Source organism: Procambarus clarkii, chromosome 85 (genome assembly GCF_040958095.1).
Source record: "Procambarus clarkii isolate CNS0578487 chromosome 85, FALCON_Pclarkii_2.0, whole genome shotgun sequence".
Classification (NCBI taxonomy): Eukaryota; Metazoa; Arthropoda; class Malacostraca; order Decapoda; family Cambaridae; genus Procambarus; species Procambarus clarkii.
In genome coordinates, this window is record NC_091234.1 from 19,793,478 (window position 1) to 19,809,824 (window position 16,347).

Below are 16,347 nucleotides of genomic sequence, written 5' to 3' on the forward strand. Positions count from 1 at the left end.
TTATTTATAGTATTTATATTTATTTAAGTACTGTACTGTATTTACAAAAAAGTACAACTGCTTATTTTGTATAATGTTAGTGTGTAAACAGTATCAAAATTCAAAATTATTGTATGCATTATGAAATCTTTATTAATCAACAAAAACAATTATGATTTATGTGTAACAAAGATGCATTGTCATTTCACAATGTCTTCATTCTACAGCTTGGACTTGTGAGAATCCAAATTAAATTTTCCATGTCGACCAATTCCATCAACAAATTTTTGTGCTCCTTCAACAGATTCCTGAGAAAAGATTCAAGAAATGAGGTACAATATGTAATTTCTAAATTATACTTAAGTACTGTACTATATAAAATGGTTAAGAACAATAACACTGTTCAAATATAATGCATTATATTTTGCCATTACTCCTAAGCAGCAAAACTATTGTAAACTATTCAGGATATTAAAAATGCCAAGCTACAGTATTTTATGAAAACAAAAAACCAGCATTGAATGTAATGAAACACCATTTTCTGGATGAGCCCCAGAGGCTTCCTGGAGCTATTTGGCTGATGTGTTACCTTGAGGTGCTTCCGGGGCTTAGCGTCCCCGCGGCCCGGTCGTCGACCAGGCCTCCTGTTATATTATATTATATTATATAATGTTATAGTGTTATATTAGTCTGGGGCATCAGTCAATTGGAGTTCAGCCTACTGGGGACCATGAGCCAGAACCTGACCCCCCTCAGAGAAGGGAGCAATTCCCTTTGCTCCCTTTGCCTTCCCTTCTCTCAATGGCTTACAGAAGCCATGATATGGTTGGGGCGTATTCCATGTCTGCCATCGAACGGGGTTGGCACCCAGTAAGGTAGGCATAACAAAACAAACCCTACTTGGTAAGAAATTGCGATTGAAAACCGAACAGTGAGGCAGAACTCGCCCAACTTAAGGAAACAAGCAAACGTCACACCTCACCGCTGCACCACCTGTCCGTGCCCCCTCCCCCATGTCTAAGATGCGTGAATACGCAACATGCCAGATTCAAGCTAAAAGGAACGCAACGAAAGCAGTAAACCTGATGCCCTACCATGGTCAAAATAATTACAACCTGGAGTGCTACTGCCCTCACAAGGATCCCGCAAGTGCATGGGGGGAATTGTGTGAAACCCTGTTAGTAAAATCCCAAGGCTTCAGTAGAAGCCTCGGGATCCTCGTGAGGGCAGTAGCACTTCAGGTTGCAATTTTTTTTACCATGTCCTGGTACAGTTGACTAAGACATGTCTGGCAACACTCAGCGCATAGGTTCAAACCCCCATCAAGGCCCTATCTTGAGGTTATCTTGAGATGATTTCGGGGCTTTAGTGTCCCCGCGGCCCGGTCCTTGACCAGGCCTCCACCCCCAGGAAGCAGCCCGTGACAGCTGACTAACACCCAGGTACCTATTTTACTGCTAGGTAACAGGGGCATAGGGTGAAAGAAACTCTGCCCATTGTTTCTCGCCGGCGCCTGGGATCGAACCCAGGACCACAGGATCACAAGTCCCGCGTGCTGTCCGCTCGGCCGACCGGCCCTAGTGGATTTGTTCGTTTAATATATTGCGTTATTGTGATTTCTGTGTGTATTATTTATTGTGCTATAGGCTGGACATAATGGGATTCTCAGGGAGTTGTATGAGGTTTATGCAGTCAAATTGTAGTTTTGTTATAGAATGCCTAAATACTCCACACTCTGGCATCCCTGCATACACTAATGAAAGGTTGGGCACCATTTCATTCCCCTGTCCCATCCCAAATCCTCATCCTGACCCCTTCTAAATGGTATATAGTTGTAATGGCTTGGCACTTTCTCCTGATAGTTCCCTTCCTGACTATGTAGGACAGAAGCACAGACAAAAAAGGAACGGGGAAGGAGTGGTGGACTAGGGACCACCAGAATACCTTGCTTGTCTTTTCATTAGCTATTAAGATAGCAAAACCGTGACATCAGAGTTGAAGCACTGACCACCTACAGTAATTTCTCAACAATGTACAGTAATTTGATCACATATCTTGGGTGCAGCAAAACAGCTTGCCCAGATTTTTTTTTTTTTTTTTTAGATATATACAAGAGTTGTTACATTCTTGTAGAGCCACTAGTACGCGTAGCGTTTCAGGCAGGTCCTTGGAATACGATCCTCGCCGCGAAGATTCGTTGTTACAACCAAGTACACATTTTACTGTTGCGTTAGACAGAGGCTACAGTTAAGGATTTGCACCCAGTAAATCCTCCCCGGCCAGGATACGAACCCATGACAAAGCGCTCGCGGAACGCCAGGCAAGTGTCTTACCACTACACAACGGAGACTGTTTAAGTCTCTGATAGTAGCTTTTAACACTTTCGCCCGGGCATGACGCAGCATTGCGTCATCCGTTTACTGTCGGTAATACCGGGGATGACGCAGCATTGCGTCATCCACTTTAAATAACCGCCAAAAATCAGGTTTTTATCCAATTTTTTTGGGACTGGTTTTAAAATGCGCGCCGATGTCTTCCCATTTTCTTTGTTGAGCCTCGTGGCCCTCAGGCGGCTTGGCACACGCCGTGGGCCCATTGTTTTCACTCCACTGTTGTAACCAATGTTGCCTCCCTCGCATCTCAAACATGTGTACATTTCGGCTATTTTCCGTGGCTATATTTCTTACTGCGGCTTTAGAAACTATCTACGCTTACTCCACGATGGATAGTGATCATGAACAAGGCCCTTCCAGGAAGAAAATTGCAAAAGAAAGGCTTGAAAAGGGCGGGAATTGGGAGTGTAGCTGGAAGGCGTCTGAGCGCTCACTTGCGGCTAACGCGTGGCCCATCTTCAACTCGTCGGCGGTTGGAGCATGACCAGGTGTTTTATTTTATATGCTAATGTTCCTCTAGAGAATTCAATTGCGAACCCATTGAGACCAAAATGAAAGACCTAGGACGAAAATTGAGGTGACCAGAGTGAAAATAGTGAAAACATTTTATCGCATTTGCGCGCTCCTGGGTAACTCGTTCGTTTGCTGCGGGTAATTAGCCGGGCTTTTGGAGTTTATATGCATTTAGTGCTGTAGAGAATTCTATTGCGAACATAATGATACAAAATTTAATCTCGTAGGACGAGACACCCTGGGTCCCATATCGCACAGTTGAGGGGTGGCGCGCGGGGTACGCCAAAGTGTTAACAAGTCCAAAGCATGCTTTATATTTTTCTCTAGTTTTTTAGGTTTCATATTCAGTAATTTGTTTTGAGCATATTCTTTGGCCTAACAAATTTATTTAATCTTCAGTGGTTTACTTTTCACACAATTTGGCAAAATGACAACTTTACTTACCTCCATAATTACTGATATTCCATTTTCATGTTCAAATTTTAGAGCTTCTTGCAAAGATTTCGCTGCAAATGTGGCATTTAGGGCAGAGGTTCGGTCAGCCAGCATACATTTCTGTGGATACTTGACCAGGGATTGAGCCAGGTTAAGTGCTTGTCCAACAGCTGTATAAAAGAAATGAACAGTTTTAAAAGTTTAAATAACATAATTTTCCTTTTTACAAATTAAAATAATTATACATGAAAACTTGCCCATCACTTAAGTAATTATTTTATTACTTTCTCATCCAAGGGTTTATGACATTTTCCACAAACATTTACTTCTACAGGTTCCAAATCTTCTAATTACTGCGAGTAAAAACAAAATAACTAATTTAGCTTGCTTACTCTAGTTTATATTTAACCCTTGCAAGGGAGCCGGTCGGCCGAGCGGACAGCACCCTGGACTTGTGATCCTGTGGTCCCGGGTTCGATCCCGGGTGCCGGCGAGAAACAATGGGCAGAGTTTCTTTCACCCTATTCCCCTGTTACCTAGCAGTAAAATAGGTACCTGGGTGTTAGTCAGCAGCTGTCACGGGCTGCTTCCTAAGGGTGGAGGCCTGGTTAACGACCGGGCCGCGGGGACACTAAAGCCCCGAAATCATCTCAAGATAACCCTTTCTAGACAGTGCAGTACTGGAACTATACAGTAGAGGGTCCCAGTAGTACAATCGAATTTGTTCTCAACACACAATCGAGAATTCTGGGTTCAAATCCCGGACGGGACAGAAATGGGACAGAATTTCCCTTCACCTAATGCCTCTGTTCACCTAGCAGTAAGTAGGTACCCAGGCGTTAGTCAGCTTGTTGTGGGGTTGCATCCTGGGGAGGGTCAGTAATTCGACCCTGAGTGGGACTTCGATACAAGCTTAACACGTACAAGTACTTTATGTCTTTATGTCTTTTATTTTTATCATTACTGGTATCTGCCATGCGAGCATCCTGGGCGAACTACCAGTTGACCTGCATGGATATCTTGGTTGACTTCCACTAGGTGGCAGTATCACACATACACCTCATAAGTCCCCCTTCAGCCCCCCTCCCCCCTCAATATATCCTAATGCCAAAAACCCTCTTTGATCAATGATAAAGAGGGACAACAGACCAGAAATGCCAGCATTTTCTGATCAAAAATGGTCTTTTCATATTACTCAAAGGCTGTTTCCTGAGTCTATCAAATTCTGCTGCTCCTTCAAGTAAGAATGAAGACTTGGAAGATAAGGAATAATAAACATTTTGGGTACTCTCCTATGCTGCAGAATGATGTTCAATGTAAGATAAAGGTTACAGAAGATGCAACCTGGTAGTTGGAAGAAACCAGGGCATAACAGCACTGCAGCCACAGCAAGTTTAGATTAGGAGACAGAGGCAATTTAAACCAACATACTAGTGGCCTCGGCATGGACTCTGGGAAATACTGTTCTGAACATTTAGTTTGTCCTCAAGAAGTCATGTTCCCAAAATTCCTACAAGACATAGAAAAGAAGGCCTTAAGGATAGCAAATTTCTTAAGATCATGGCTCTAGCTTAGGTCTGGGGCTTGCGGAGCTATGCCAATATCTAAATCAGCCTGGATCAGCAAACCCTGAAGTGGTATATGTGCTATCATCTGGCGGCAATTAGTAAGATTGATTAACCAGACCAGCTATTAGTTTGTGAAAGATCTCATTTGGTAGTCTAATGTTATCGTAATTAATGACTTGGTACGACTTTGATTTTTTCGTGAAAGCCAAGTCATTTCTTGGTTGAAGTGATAAAATCTTCAATATGGCACAATATGGTCTTGCAGAAATGCTTAAATATTTCCTGTGCCACCTTGCTGTATGTCACCCTATCTAACTGCATGAATTTTATTCAAGAAAACAGTGGGATATTACTTGATGGAGCAGCTGTATGTGAGCTCAGAGAACAGTACAGTAGTTGCCAGAGAACTAGAGAACTCAATATCAATAGGAGTTATACATTTTTATACACAATTAAAACAGCTTTAAGGGTTTTAAGCAAATACAATCATGTACTTAAGATACTGAATGGAAACTAGTCAGGAGAATCAAAATAAAGAAAAAAACACCGCTGAATGTAATGAAATGCCATTTTCTGGGTGAGCCCCGGAGGCTCCCTAAAGCTATCTGAACTGATATACTGCTTTATTAGTTTGGGGTCGTCAGTTACAGGAGTCCTTATGCTTACCGGGGACTACGAGTCAGAACCTGGCCCCCTCAGAGAGGCGCAGGGAACAATGCCTCTGAGCACTTTACATTTAAAGTATGTCATATTTTGCCATTGACTGTGGAAGGCACCCAGAAAGATAGGCAAAACAAAACAAACTACAGTCTGGTGAAAATTGCTACTTACATCCAGAAAGAGCAAAAGAACTTCCCCAGAAAGAAGACAAACAAGCAACACATCATGCAACTAGCACTCCCACTTGTTAGTAACCCCCCCCCAAAGGAAGGGGGGGGGGATACACAGGAGGAAGCCAAGTACCCAAACGATCCACAGAAAAAGATGGAAGAATCAACACAGGTGGTACACCCATAATGGGACACAGGAGGAAGCCAAGTGCACAAAAGAGCCACAGAGACATCAGAAAAAACTTGTTCAGTGGCATAGTAGTAACAAAATGGAATGCAAGAGGCAGTGATGTGGTGGAGGCTAACCCTTACACAAGATCAAACGTGGAGATGAAAAAGCTTGAGAAGCTCAGGAACGTGTACACCAATAGAATAATGGATGAGAGGCGGGCCCAAAGAGTCAAAGCGCAACCCCTTGCAAACACAACTGGAAGAGTACTACAAGGCGAGTACAAACTTGCCAAACCTACTGACGGCGCAATGGCAGTGATGAAGGAAGCTCACACCAATTCATGGACCTCACCACCCCTTTCATAGCAAAAACAAAGCCCCCGAAATCATACCAATAGCAACCGGAGAGAAACATCGGCCGCCGCGTTGGAATTAAAGCTGACTGCGCCAGCCACAGTGCACCCCAACTCAGGAAAAACACTCCCCTACCTGCGCATGTTGGCAAACCCCAAGACCCCTGACACACTTCAAGGTCGAAGACAACCTCAAGCAAGGAAGTCTTCAATGGGAAGCGAGTCCCAAATGCCCCCCGGGAAGATAACCCTGAAATGCATGTGTAGTACTTACAGAGCACCTAGGGAAGACAACCCTAGGTGCGTGCTGCTCCTGTACATGTAAGACACCTGGCCACCTTACCACACACACACACACAGCTGGAACTGCCACACAGAGCAAACATCCAGAACAGGAACTTGAGGCTAGAGGTGACCGAACTGGCCACCACCACATCGGTTCAAGAACTGGAGTGGTGGGCTGCCGGCTCTCCCTCCCCCCTTTTGGGGGAGGTAGCACTAACAACCGGAAGTGCTAGTTGCATGGCGTTTTGCTCGTTTGTTTTCTTTCTTGGAGAGTTCTTTTGCTCTTTCCAGATAGATAGCAATTTTCACCAGACTGTAGTTTTTGTTTCACCTATCTTTCAGAGTACTTTCCTGGTAATGGCAAAATATGGCATACTTAAATGTAAAGTGCTCGTAGGCCATTGCTCCCTGTGCCTCAGAGGTTCTGGTCAGGTTCTGGCTCGTGGTCTCCAGTAGGCAAAGGACAACTGTGACTGATGACCCCAAACTAATAAAGCACTACCCTATATATCAGTTCGTATAGCTTCAGGAAGCCGACGGGGCTCCCCACAGAAATTGAGGATGTCAGAGCCTTACCAGTACCACATGCAACAATTCGGTTAGCAAGTCCCCACTCAAATGCTTCTTTTCCTTTTATCGCCCTGCCAGTAAGAATCAGATCAAGTGCACGTCCAAGACCAACAATAGCTGGAAGTCGAACCGTGCCACCGTCAATTAAAGGAACACCAAACCTATTAAATATGAGTAAAACTCATTAAATCCATAATAACCATGCTAACTCTACTTTTTCAATACACACATTTGTATGTATTGAAAAAGTACACTTTTTAAATATAAAAGCGAAAATATTTCACTTTAAATATTTTTTACCTTAATTTTTTTTAGATATTGTAGGTTTTAACTTTCAAAAACACAAGGAATAAGAATATAGGAAGCGGCACATTGAAATACTGCATTGTAAAAATATAGTTGGGCAAGTAGACATTATTCAAAAGTGTATACTGTATATACAAGTACAGTATACTGTATACACAATATATATACAAATATTAAATATATCATGGACTCTATATTTTAAACTTATAAATATACAAGCTGTATATTTACCTAAGGGCATAAATTTATATCGGTGTTTAATGATACAATATCTTTGGTTTTACTTATACAGGTGTATTGCAAGATATCTATCATTTATTCAGTAACTATTGGAAACTAATTATCACCATCATCTTTACACTAAAATTAGTTAAAACCAACCAGGAAGTGCAAAGTACAGTATTTAACAGCAACTTGGGACTAGATGAAGGATTCATCAACTGCTAAAACTTGTCTGCTTATATTCACATATTCACCATAAGTGGCGGGAAGAAAGAGATACACTGTACAGTACATACAGCATATAAATATATATACAGTACTATGTAAAACTATGCACTACTGAGACAGGGTCCCGGTAGTACAGTCGGGTTCGTTCTTGATGCACAATCAAGAATTCCGGGTTCGAATCCCGGGCGGGACAGAAATGGTTGGGCACATTTCCTGTCGCCTAAGGTCGCTGTTCACCTAGCAGTGAGTAGGTACTCAGTTAACTTGTTGTGGGGTTGCATCCTGGGTGGGATCAGTAATTCGGCCTTGAGCGGGAACTTTGATAAAAGCCAAACGTGTACGAATACACTCTGGCTTCCTGTTCCCCGACACAATGAATTAGATATAATTTTAATACTTAATTATATCACAAAGATGAAGATACAGGAGGCACGAGAAAATTAAATGTTTTAACTGGTTAGTGAGAAGGCGAGTGAAGCCTAAATATGACTACTACAGCACTCGAATGTTAAAGAATGCTTTCCTCTTATCTTGATGTTATCTCGAGATGATTTCGGGGCTTAGTGTCCCCGCGGCCCGGTCCTCGACCACGCCTCCACCCCCAGGTAGCAGCCCGTGACAGCTGACTAACACCCAGGTACCTATTTACTGCTAAGTAACAGGGGCATCAGGGTGAAAGAAACTCTGCCCATTGTCTCTTGCCGGCACCCGGGATCGAACCTGGGATCGAACCCAGGACCACAAGATCACGCGTACAGTGTTTTGTCCCCTCAGCCACCGGCTCCCTGGTGCTTTAGCAGCAATCACTGGGAGTTTTGAAACTAAGGAATAACTTTGTAAATGTATGGTTCACATGATTATCAAAATAGTGAAGGTTTTCACTAGTGCAATAATTATCTTAACCTTCTACAGAAGACTCCCATTACTGCTGTTTCTTCCACCACTCTCAGGTCGCACCACAAAGCTAATTCAAGCCCACCAGCTACTGCAAAGCCTTCCACAGCAGCAATCACAGGTTTTTTGGTCTCATATCGTGATGGGCCCTGTGTCCAACAAAAAATATTGAAAGTACTGCATTGTTCTTAAAACTTAATGACTCATATAAATCTCTTGGATATAACAATAAACAAAAAAATCTGTCTATATAAGGTTATTTTTCAAAACTTGCAAGAATGCTTTAGAAGCCTTCATTAGTTGTCAGAATCTAAGGCAAGAGTCCAATACTTCTTATGGAACATTTGTAAATGTTAAACATTAGCAATTTTTATAAGTCTGTTCACTTGCTTTAAAAAGTAAGATCTTAACAGATTTTTCACAATCCATGCTTATCACTTAACATAATTACAAAGTTATTAAGGTATTGAAAACTATATACAATGTGTGTTGATTGTGACTAATCAAGTTGAGGTTGGGTTGATTGTGACTAATCAAGTTGAGGTTGGGTTGATTGTGACTAATCAAGTTGAGGTTGGGTTGATTGTGACTAATCAAGTTGAGGTTGGGTTGATTGTGACTAATCAAGTTGAGGTTGGGTTGATTGTGACTAATCAAGTTGAGGTTGGGTTGATTGTGACTAATCAAGTTGAGGTTGGGTTGATTGTGACTAATCAAGTTGAGGTTGGGTTGATTGTGACTAATCAAGTTGAGGTTGGGTTGATTGTGACTAATCAAGTTGAGGTTGGGTTGATTGTGACTAATCAAGTTGAGGTTGGGTTGATTGTGACTAATCAAGTTGAGGTTGGGTTGATTGTGACTAATCAAGTTGAGGTTGGGTTGATTGTGACTAATCAAGTTGAGGTTGGGTTGATTGTGACTAATCAAGTTGAGGTTGGGTTGATTGTGACTAATCAAGTTGAGGTTGGGTTGATTGTGACTAATCAATTATTCCTGGTCTGTGACAGGAATAATCACAAATACTTCAAAAATCTGCACTACAATATAGCACAAACATAAAAAATTCAGAAGGATTTTGCTGTTGGAATTTCCCAAACTTTAATTTCTTGCTCGGATTTCTACCCTTTCATTCACAATGCAAACTGGAACCGCTGGAGAGAAAGATGGTTAGCTATTCTCAATAGTCATACTATACTATCAAATGTAACCAATCACTGTTGCTTCCTCCTGTCACCAGAAAATTGAAGTGGAAAACGTCTTTGGCTAGGTTATATAGTGGCCCCAAACAATTGCCCGAAACGCTATGCGTACTAGTGGCACACTTTATTTATAAAGAAATAAAGAAAATAAATTAACACTTAATGGAATAAAGACCTACACCATACTGTCTAAACAGCACTGTTCAACTAACAGCCGTGAACCTTCTCCTAAAAATGTTCCAATTTTCAAGATCAGAAATTTTGCTCTTCCACTTTTTTTGGTATTTATGAGCCCCTCGATACAATTACTGGCGAATCTAAATGGTGGTGAATTAAACATTTTTTGCATCGCTTCTTTTGTCTTTCTGCTCTCATATCAGCACCCTGAATGATGTATACAAACTCTTGAATAGTATTCTATAATACAGAAAGTACTATGTAGCTTACAGCCTTAGCTATTTCTTTTGATAATCACATAAAATATATTACTCTCATTGGCCTAAACTCCTAGATAATGTAAGCTGTTAGTTTAAAATCTACAGTGAGGCTTTCAGATTCAGATTCAGATGTTTATTCAGGTAAGGTATATACATACAAGTGATGTTACATTAATGGATTGATATATAGATAGAGCTAGTACATACAATGCCTAAAGCCACTATTACGCAATGCGTTTCGGGCAAAAATCTATAAAAATCTATTCATATAATACTTCATTGAAAAAAAAAAAAATACCAAATTAAACAACTCTTAAATTCTATTAAAACAATCATGAAGCAAAGCTGGAAAAAAAGGTGGAAAAATGAATTGATAGGTACAACTTCCACATATGGTATTGTATAAAAGGATTTTGTCAGTAGCGACAAAAGTACAGTATCACATTACATAATGTTGATATTATTCAAAATATATATACAGTATGCAATTGACGATCACAAAACACTGATCATTTTATGCGGAAAATCCACAGAGAAATATGAAATGAGGTGAACGTTTCGGCTTTGTTAAAGCCTTTGTCAACACCAGACTGACTGGTGTTGAGTCTGGTGTTGACAAAGGCTTTAACAAAGCCGAAACGTTCACCTCATTTCATATTTCTCTGTGGATTTTCCGTATATATACAGTATATCAAGCCTGTAGTTTTTAATCAATTCTAAAGTTCTAAAACTGTAATCAAAGGGAATTGGAATATCTTTAGATTCCCATTTTTTAGCCATACTCACCATAGGTCCTCGATCATAAGCAGAAAGTGCCACAGGAGGGCAATCGCTCAGTTCCTTCAAGTCAAAACCAGCACAAAAATTACCGCCCACACCATACAACACAGCAACCTTTGAAGAATCATCGTTGTCAAAATCTTGAAAGGCTGTAGAAAAAATAATTACTATTCACATGACTAAATGGTGGAAGCTCAATATTTTAGCAACATATTAGAAATCCATACAGCATAGCAAGAAGGTATATATTTATTACACAGTTATTTTAAGAGTTAGAAAGAGTTAATACACAAAGCATTAATGTGCAGACTAAAATTTTCGGATACTTTTGTACACATTATATTTTCATTATTTGTATAAAATACCTTTTAGAAGAGCTGCTGCTGTTGGAGAGTTTATACAGTTTCTTTTTTCTGGTCTGTTGATGCCAATCATTGTTATTTCTGGATGACGTTCAACAATAACAGTGCCTGAAATATTAAGCAAGTTACGTTTGCAACTACAGTACTGTGCTTTCTATGGGTGACAAATTATTTATGTGCAAATATGTGTTAAAGCTTCCAACATAAAATATCTTAAATAATTCCCCCCAATCACAAAATACATTAGTAAACTTGAGCTAGCTTCCATTCTTAAGCGTAAGGATTTACCACAATAGAGAGAGAAATGGGTGTCTCTCCCCCCCCCCCACAACACCTATGTAGATAATTGTGTAATGGAGAAAAGGAAATAAGAGATGGTACTGATAGATCTTAAGAAAAAGTAACACTAACTAGGGTTAAAAGAAACTAACAATTCCCTTATTTTTTTTCTTATTTACAGAGTCACATACCAATGCATCCTCCTGTTTAAATAATGCTTTTTGTATCTATGTGGAACATCGTACATACATAGACATATGTAATTGACAATAAGATAGTATAATTTTGTACACTTCACTTTATAGTCCAAAAAAATAAAGCTAAAAACGACACTTACCGGGTAAATATTCCTAGACCTAGTATAGCACATACTGTATATGTACTACGTATATTAGGCCTCAGATAACCTTCCTAGGCCTAATACATGCTAAGTTAGGTTAGTACAAAAACTTTTCCGGTTTGTCCAATTTCAAACGATTTCTGCTTTCTAATTGCCTTTTACACTAATATACAGTATGTACAGTACGATGGTCCTCATCATTACTATAAGTACTACCTAAACAGGAGGATGGGCTGCACATACACAGATTAGCAAGTCACAAATCAATAGGATTTGATACCTTCTTCAGCGCAGGTGTCAGTCTTTCCCAATGTGGACATCGTCTTGGGTTTAACTCTTGAGTTTAGCAAACATCTGTGTAAAAATCTGCTACCTCTCCCCAGTGATGCAATCATCACTGGTTTTTCGATCCTCTTTGTTAGGAGTATTAGTTTCAATTTAGTCTTGAACTATGCACTTTCAAATTCTGAAAAATATAATAACTACAGTTACATAACTGGTTCACAACTGTATATAAATTTATAATAGTGATTAACCTTCAACCTTTTGCACATGTATAAAACATATTTTTTAAATAACTTAAAAACCTTCCACATATTCTCTGTTCCCAAAGTGTTTTGCTAATTTTAAAAATCGAATTTCCATAAAAAGTCCAACATGTCCTCATGTTGAAATGTTGGATGGAAACATAGTTGATTCACTTTCAGAATCATTTTAACAAAATAAAGAATTGTGGATACATTGGAAATAGGCCATGTGGTAATTTGCTAGGTGGATATACTTATGGTCAAATTATGCATAGTTTACCAGAATTGTCAGATAAATTATAATTTTTAACCTATACAGTACTCGGACAGTGAAACATCCCATGCAGTTATTTCCACAATTCTTAGGTTAGACAAAGGTAAATTGTTCAGATGATTAGAACATGGTTAAAAGATCTGCAGCTTTCCATCTACCATTTCAAAATGGGTTCTTACAAAGTGCTATACACTGTGTGAACGAATTTTACTCGAGATAGACCACAAACGTATGAAGAAGACGGAAACAGACCACAGCGCACATCACAGGTCAGCTTACAGGTTACAAGTCACTTCATACCCATGACAGTTTACCAGCGAATTAAAAAAAATACCCCTGACCTAACTTAACCTAGCCTTATAATATTTTTTTTTTTTTTTTTTTTTTTTTTTGAGATATATACAAGAGTTGTTACATTCTTGTACAGCCAATAGTACGCGTAGCGTTTCGGGCAGGTCCCTGGAATACGATTCCCTGCCGCGAAGAATCGTTTTTTCATCCAAGTACACATTTTACTGTTGCGTTAAACAGAGGCTACAGTTAAGGAATTGCGCCCAGTAAATCCTCCCCGGCCAGGATACGAACCCATGACATAGCGCTCGCGGAACGCCAGGCGATTTTTAGCCTAATATAGCCTAACGCCTAATTCTACGAAGCCTAATTTAATAATACACAGTTTTAACAATTAGAAAATGCTTGGCAACAATGTACAGTACTATTCACTCACCAGCATATACAGTTTAACAACCCACTGTATCTTCTTATAAATCAATAAATAAATAAATAAAATAAATAACTTTGTCAAAACATGTGTTTAGGGCTTGCCCGTATCACAGCTCTACTGCCATCACAATTACCATGATCTATGGTTAGTGTAGAATATTCTTCTTTTCTCAAACTTAATACTAGTACAATAAACTAGCCCCATGTAGAAGCCTCACCCTTGCTTCTGGGATAGTAAACCATGAAGTAACCTGCACAAATTAAGATATAGATCTTGTGTGAAATACTGTGCATATTAATGGTGTTATGCATAGTAAATACAGTACTAGCTCTAACTAGAAATCAAACATTCTGTTTGTAACTCATTTTGTATGTACAGTATATACTTTTACCCGAATAAACATTATTATTATTATTATTATAGGAGAAATTAGTTGTTTAGTAAACCATTTGTTGGTGGTGGTGTTGAAGGGGTTAAGAAGGGCTACAGCGACGTACCCGTGAGCCAGGGAAAAAAAAACAGCAAATCCCAAAGGCGAAACGGTACAACACCAGACAGCTGAAAAAATAAAAATTGCACCCTACAGCAGACAAATGCACCAATCGGTGGGTACTCTGTGACACACAATTGTCGATTCAGTAATTGATAATTAAAAGCAATTCAGAGTTGCTTTTAAATACATCGATGATGAAATACTAAAGAAATTGTTCAAGACTTTTGTTAGACCAAAGCTGGAACATGAAGCAGTTGTATGGTGCCCATATCTTAAGCCCATGAACAAACAGGAAAAGGTGCAAAGACATGCAACTAAATGGCTCCCAGAACTGAAGGACAAGAGCTATAAGGAGAGGTTAGAGGCATTGAATATGCTAGAACTAGAAGATAGAAGAAAAAAAAAGAGGCAATATGATCACTACGTACAAAATAGTAACGGGAATCGATAAAATTGATAGGGAAGAATTTCTGATACATGGAACTTCAAGAACAGGAGGTCATAGATTTAAAGTATCTAAACAAAGCTGCCGAATATAAGAAAATTCCTTTTCAGAAACAAGTTTTCATCTACCATTTCAAGGTAGATGAGGTGGTGGTAGAGGCCAAAACCGTCAGTAGTTGCAAAGCGTTATACAGTATGGCGAAGAGTGCTGGGAAGACGGGACACCACGAGAATTACTCTCATCATGTAACTGCACTAAGTAATTACTCAAGCATTTCCTGAGGAGGAAAGAACCAGCACCTGTCCCACACAAGAGGGAAAACTGGAAGACGGTATCGACACACTGTGACCCCAGACGACAAAGCATCAAGCATCCACTGGGTAGCCGATTAAGTCGAAGCCAAACAGCGAGAAGACGAAAGTGGTCTAAACACTAATGGGCATCATTGTTTCCCCTTCCCTCAATGTAGAATGGGCAACATTGTTGCCAAGGTGTACCTCAGGGTACCTTGGAGGACACCTAAGGAGGCATGCGCCAAGGTGCCAAGAAGCAACATTGTTGGGCCCACCCTCAACGTGGGCCCCAATGCTTACATTGTTGCCCCAACCTTCAATGTCAAACAGAAAACAGATGTTTTTTTCACCCATTGGGTTGTAAACCCGTGGAACCGCCTACCCGCCGAAGCCGTAAACGCCAAAACCCTACTTTTATCAGAGCAAATGATAATTAACAAGCCGCCGGCCACCAAATGACAATTGACAAGCCACCTTTGAGAAGCCGCCGGCTTCCTTTATCGTCGAGACAACAAGTACTAGTGGTCCTCAGGTAAATTTACTGGTGCAGAAGTACCACAGACTGTGACTGGTCACCAAAACTTACTCTTCTTCTTCTTGTTGATAGTAGGTGCAGTTTGCATGAAGGGTTTGTCCTCCCGATGACTGCACCAGTACTGATGTTGTTGGACGCTTTTATGTTGAAGACGATCGGAGCTACCAAGGTGCTTGTTGCTTTGTGCTGTAGATAGAGGAACGGTGATTAAAACAGAGGTGTGTGTTAGAGGGAGACTTGCCGCACCGTAGGGCGGTGTGTTGTGTTTATGGCGTCAGCTGATCCTTGGTGTTGCGACGAGGTAGTTGTTTTCTGTGTTTAGCTGTTGGTGGCGCCAGGTATAAATGTGGCGCGGGTCAGATGTGACCCAATTTGTTGGTCGATTGGAGATATTTAGCCAGTGCTCTGACTATTTGGTATTTTTCTTGTGACGAGTGGTCACCGCCTCCTAATATATGCTCGATGGTAAAGGGTATTTTAAGTGCGATAAAGACTTGTTTGAAATTTACTCTGGCACTATAATGTCGGAAGCAGTGCAGGAGATAGTGTTCGACTGTTTCAGGCACCTGACAGTGAGTACAGAGTTCGTTGATGTCTGTTCTGTACTTAGAGCTGTGTGCTGCTAGTTTGGTGTGTCCCAGCCTTAATCTGGTCATCGTTACATCAATTTCTCTGCTTTTATATCGGACATGTTTCCAAGTTTCCCATTTCTTTTTAATGGACCCATAGTGCAAAGGTGAGCATAACGTTTTCCAGTTTGTTGCAAAATCCTGGGAGATGGTATCTTTGAAGGCTCCTTTACGTGCAACATGGGGAATTGGATGACGGGTGAGGTGAGGCGTGTCGTGCATTGCTTTGGCTAGTTGGTCTACCAGTTCATTATGGAGAATACCACAATGTGCTGGGACCCAT

The 16,347-nt window shown here is 40.4% G+C and overlaps 1 protein-coding gene across 2 annotated transcripts; it reads right to left on the bottom strand.

Annotated features, from left to right (window-relative positions):
* On the bottom strand, nt 1-16,040 carry LOC123746687 (enoyl-CoA hydratase EchA19). Of its 2 annotated transcripts, none has more exons than XM_069316774.1 (8): nt 15,487-16,040; nt 12,425-12,610; nt 11,529-11,633; nt 11,170-11,312; nt 8,757-8,896; nt 7,104-7,258; nt 3,330-3,490; nt 1-287 (listed from the first exon to the last, which is right to left on the bottom strand). In XM_069316774.1, the coding sequence occupies exons 2-8, from the start codon at nt 12,537-12,539 to the stop codon at nt 201-203; spliced, it is 906 nt and encodes a 301-aa protein (XP_069172875.1). In that variant the 5' UTR covers nt 12,540-12,610; nt 15,487-16,040; the 3' UTR covers nt 1-200. The 2 variants fall into 2 exon arrangements, with proteins under 2 accessions (XP_069172875.1, XP_045584321.2); XM_045728365.2 differs by having other exon boundaries at nt 15,375-15,494.
* Nucleotides 16,041-16,347: the final 307 nt, after the last annotated feature.

Coding starts and splice junctions, on each gene's coding strand:
- LOC123746687 (XM_069316774.1), bottom strand. CDS start 12,539: ATGATTGCATCACTGGGGAGAGGTAGCAGATTTTTACACAGATGTTTG. Junction 11,634..12,424: donor TGACACCTGCGCTGAAGAAG/GTATCAAATCCT, acceptor TTAATATTTCAG/GCACTGTTATTGTTGAACGT. Junction 11,313..11,528: donor AGCAGCAGCTCTTCTAAAAG/GTATTTTATACA, acceptor TTTTTTCTACAG/CCTTTCAAGATTTTGACAAC.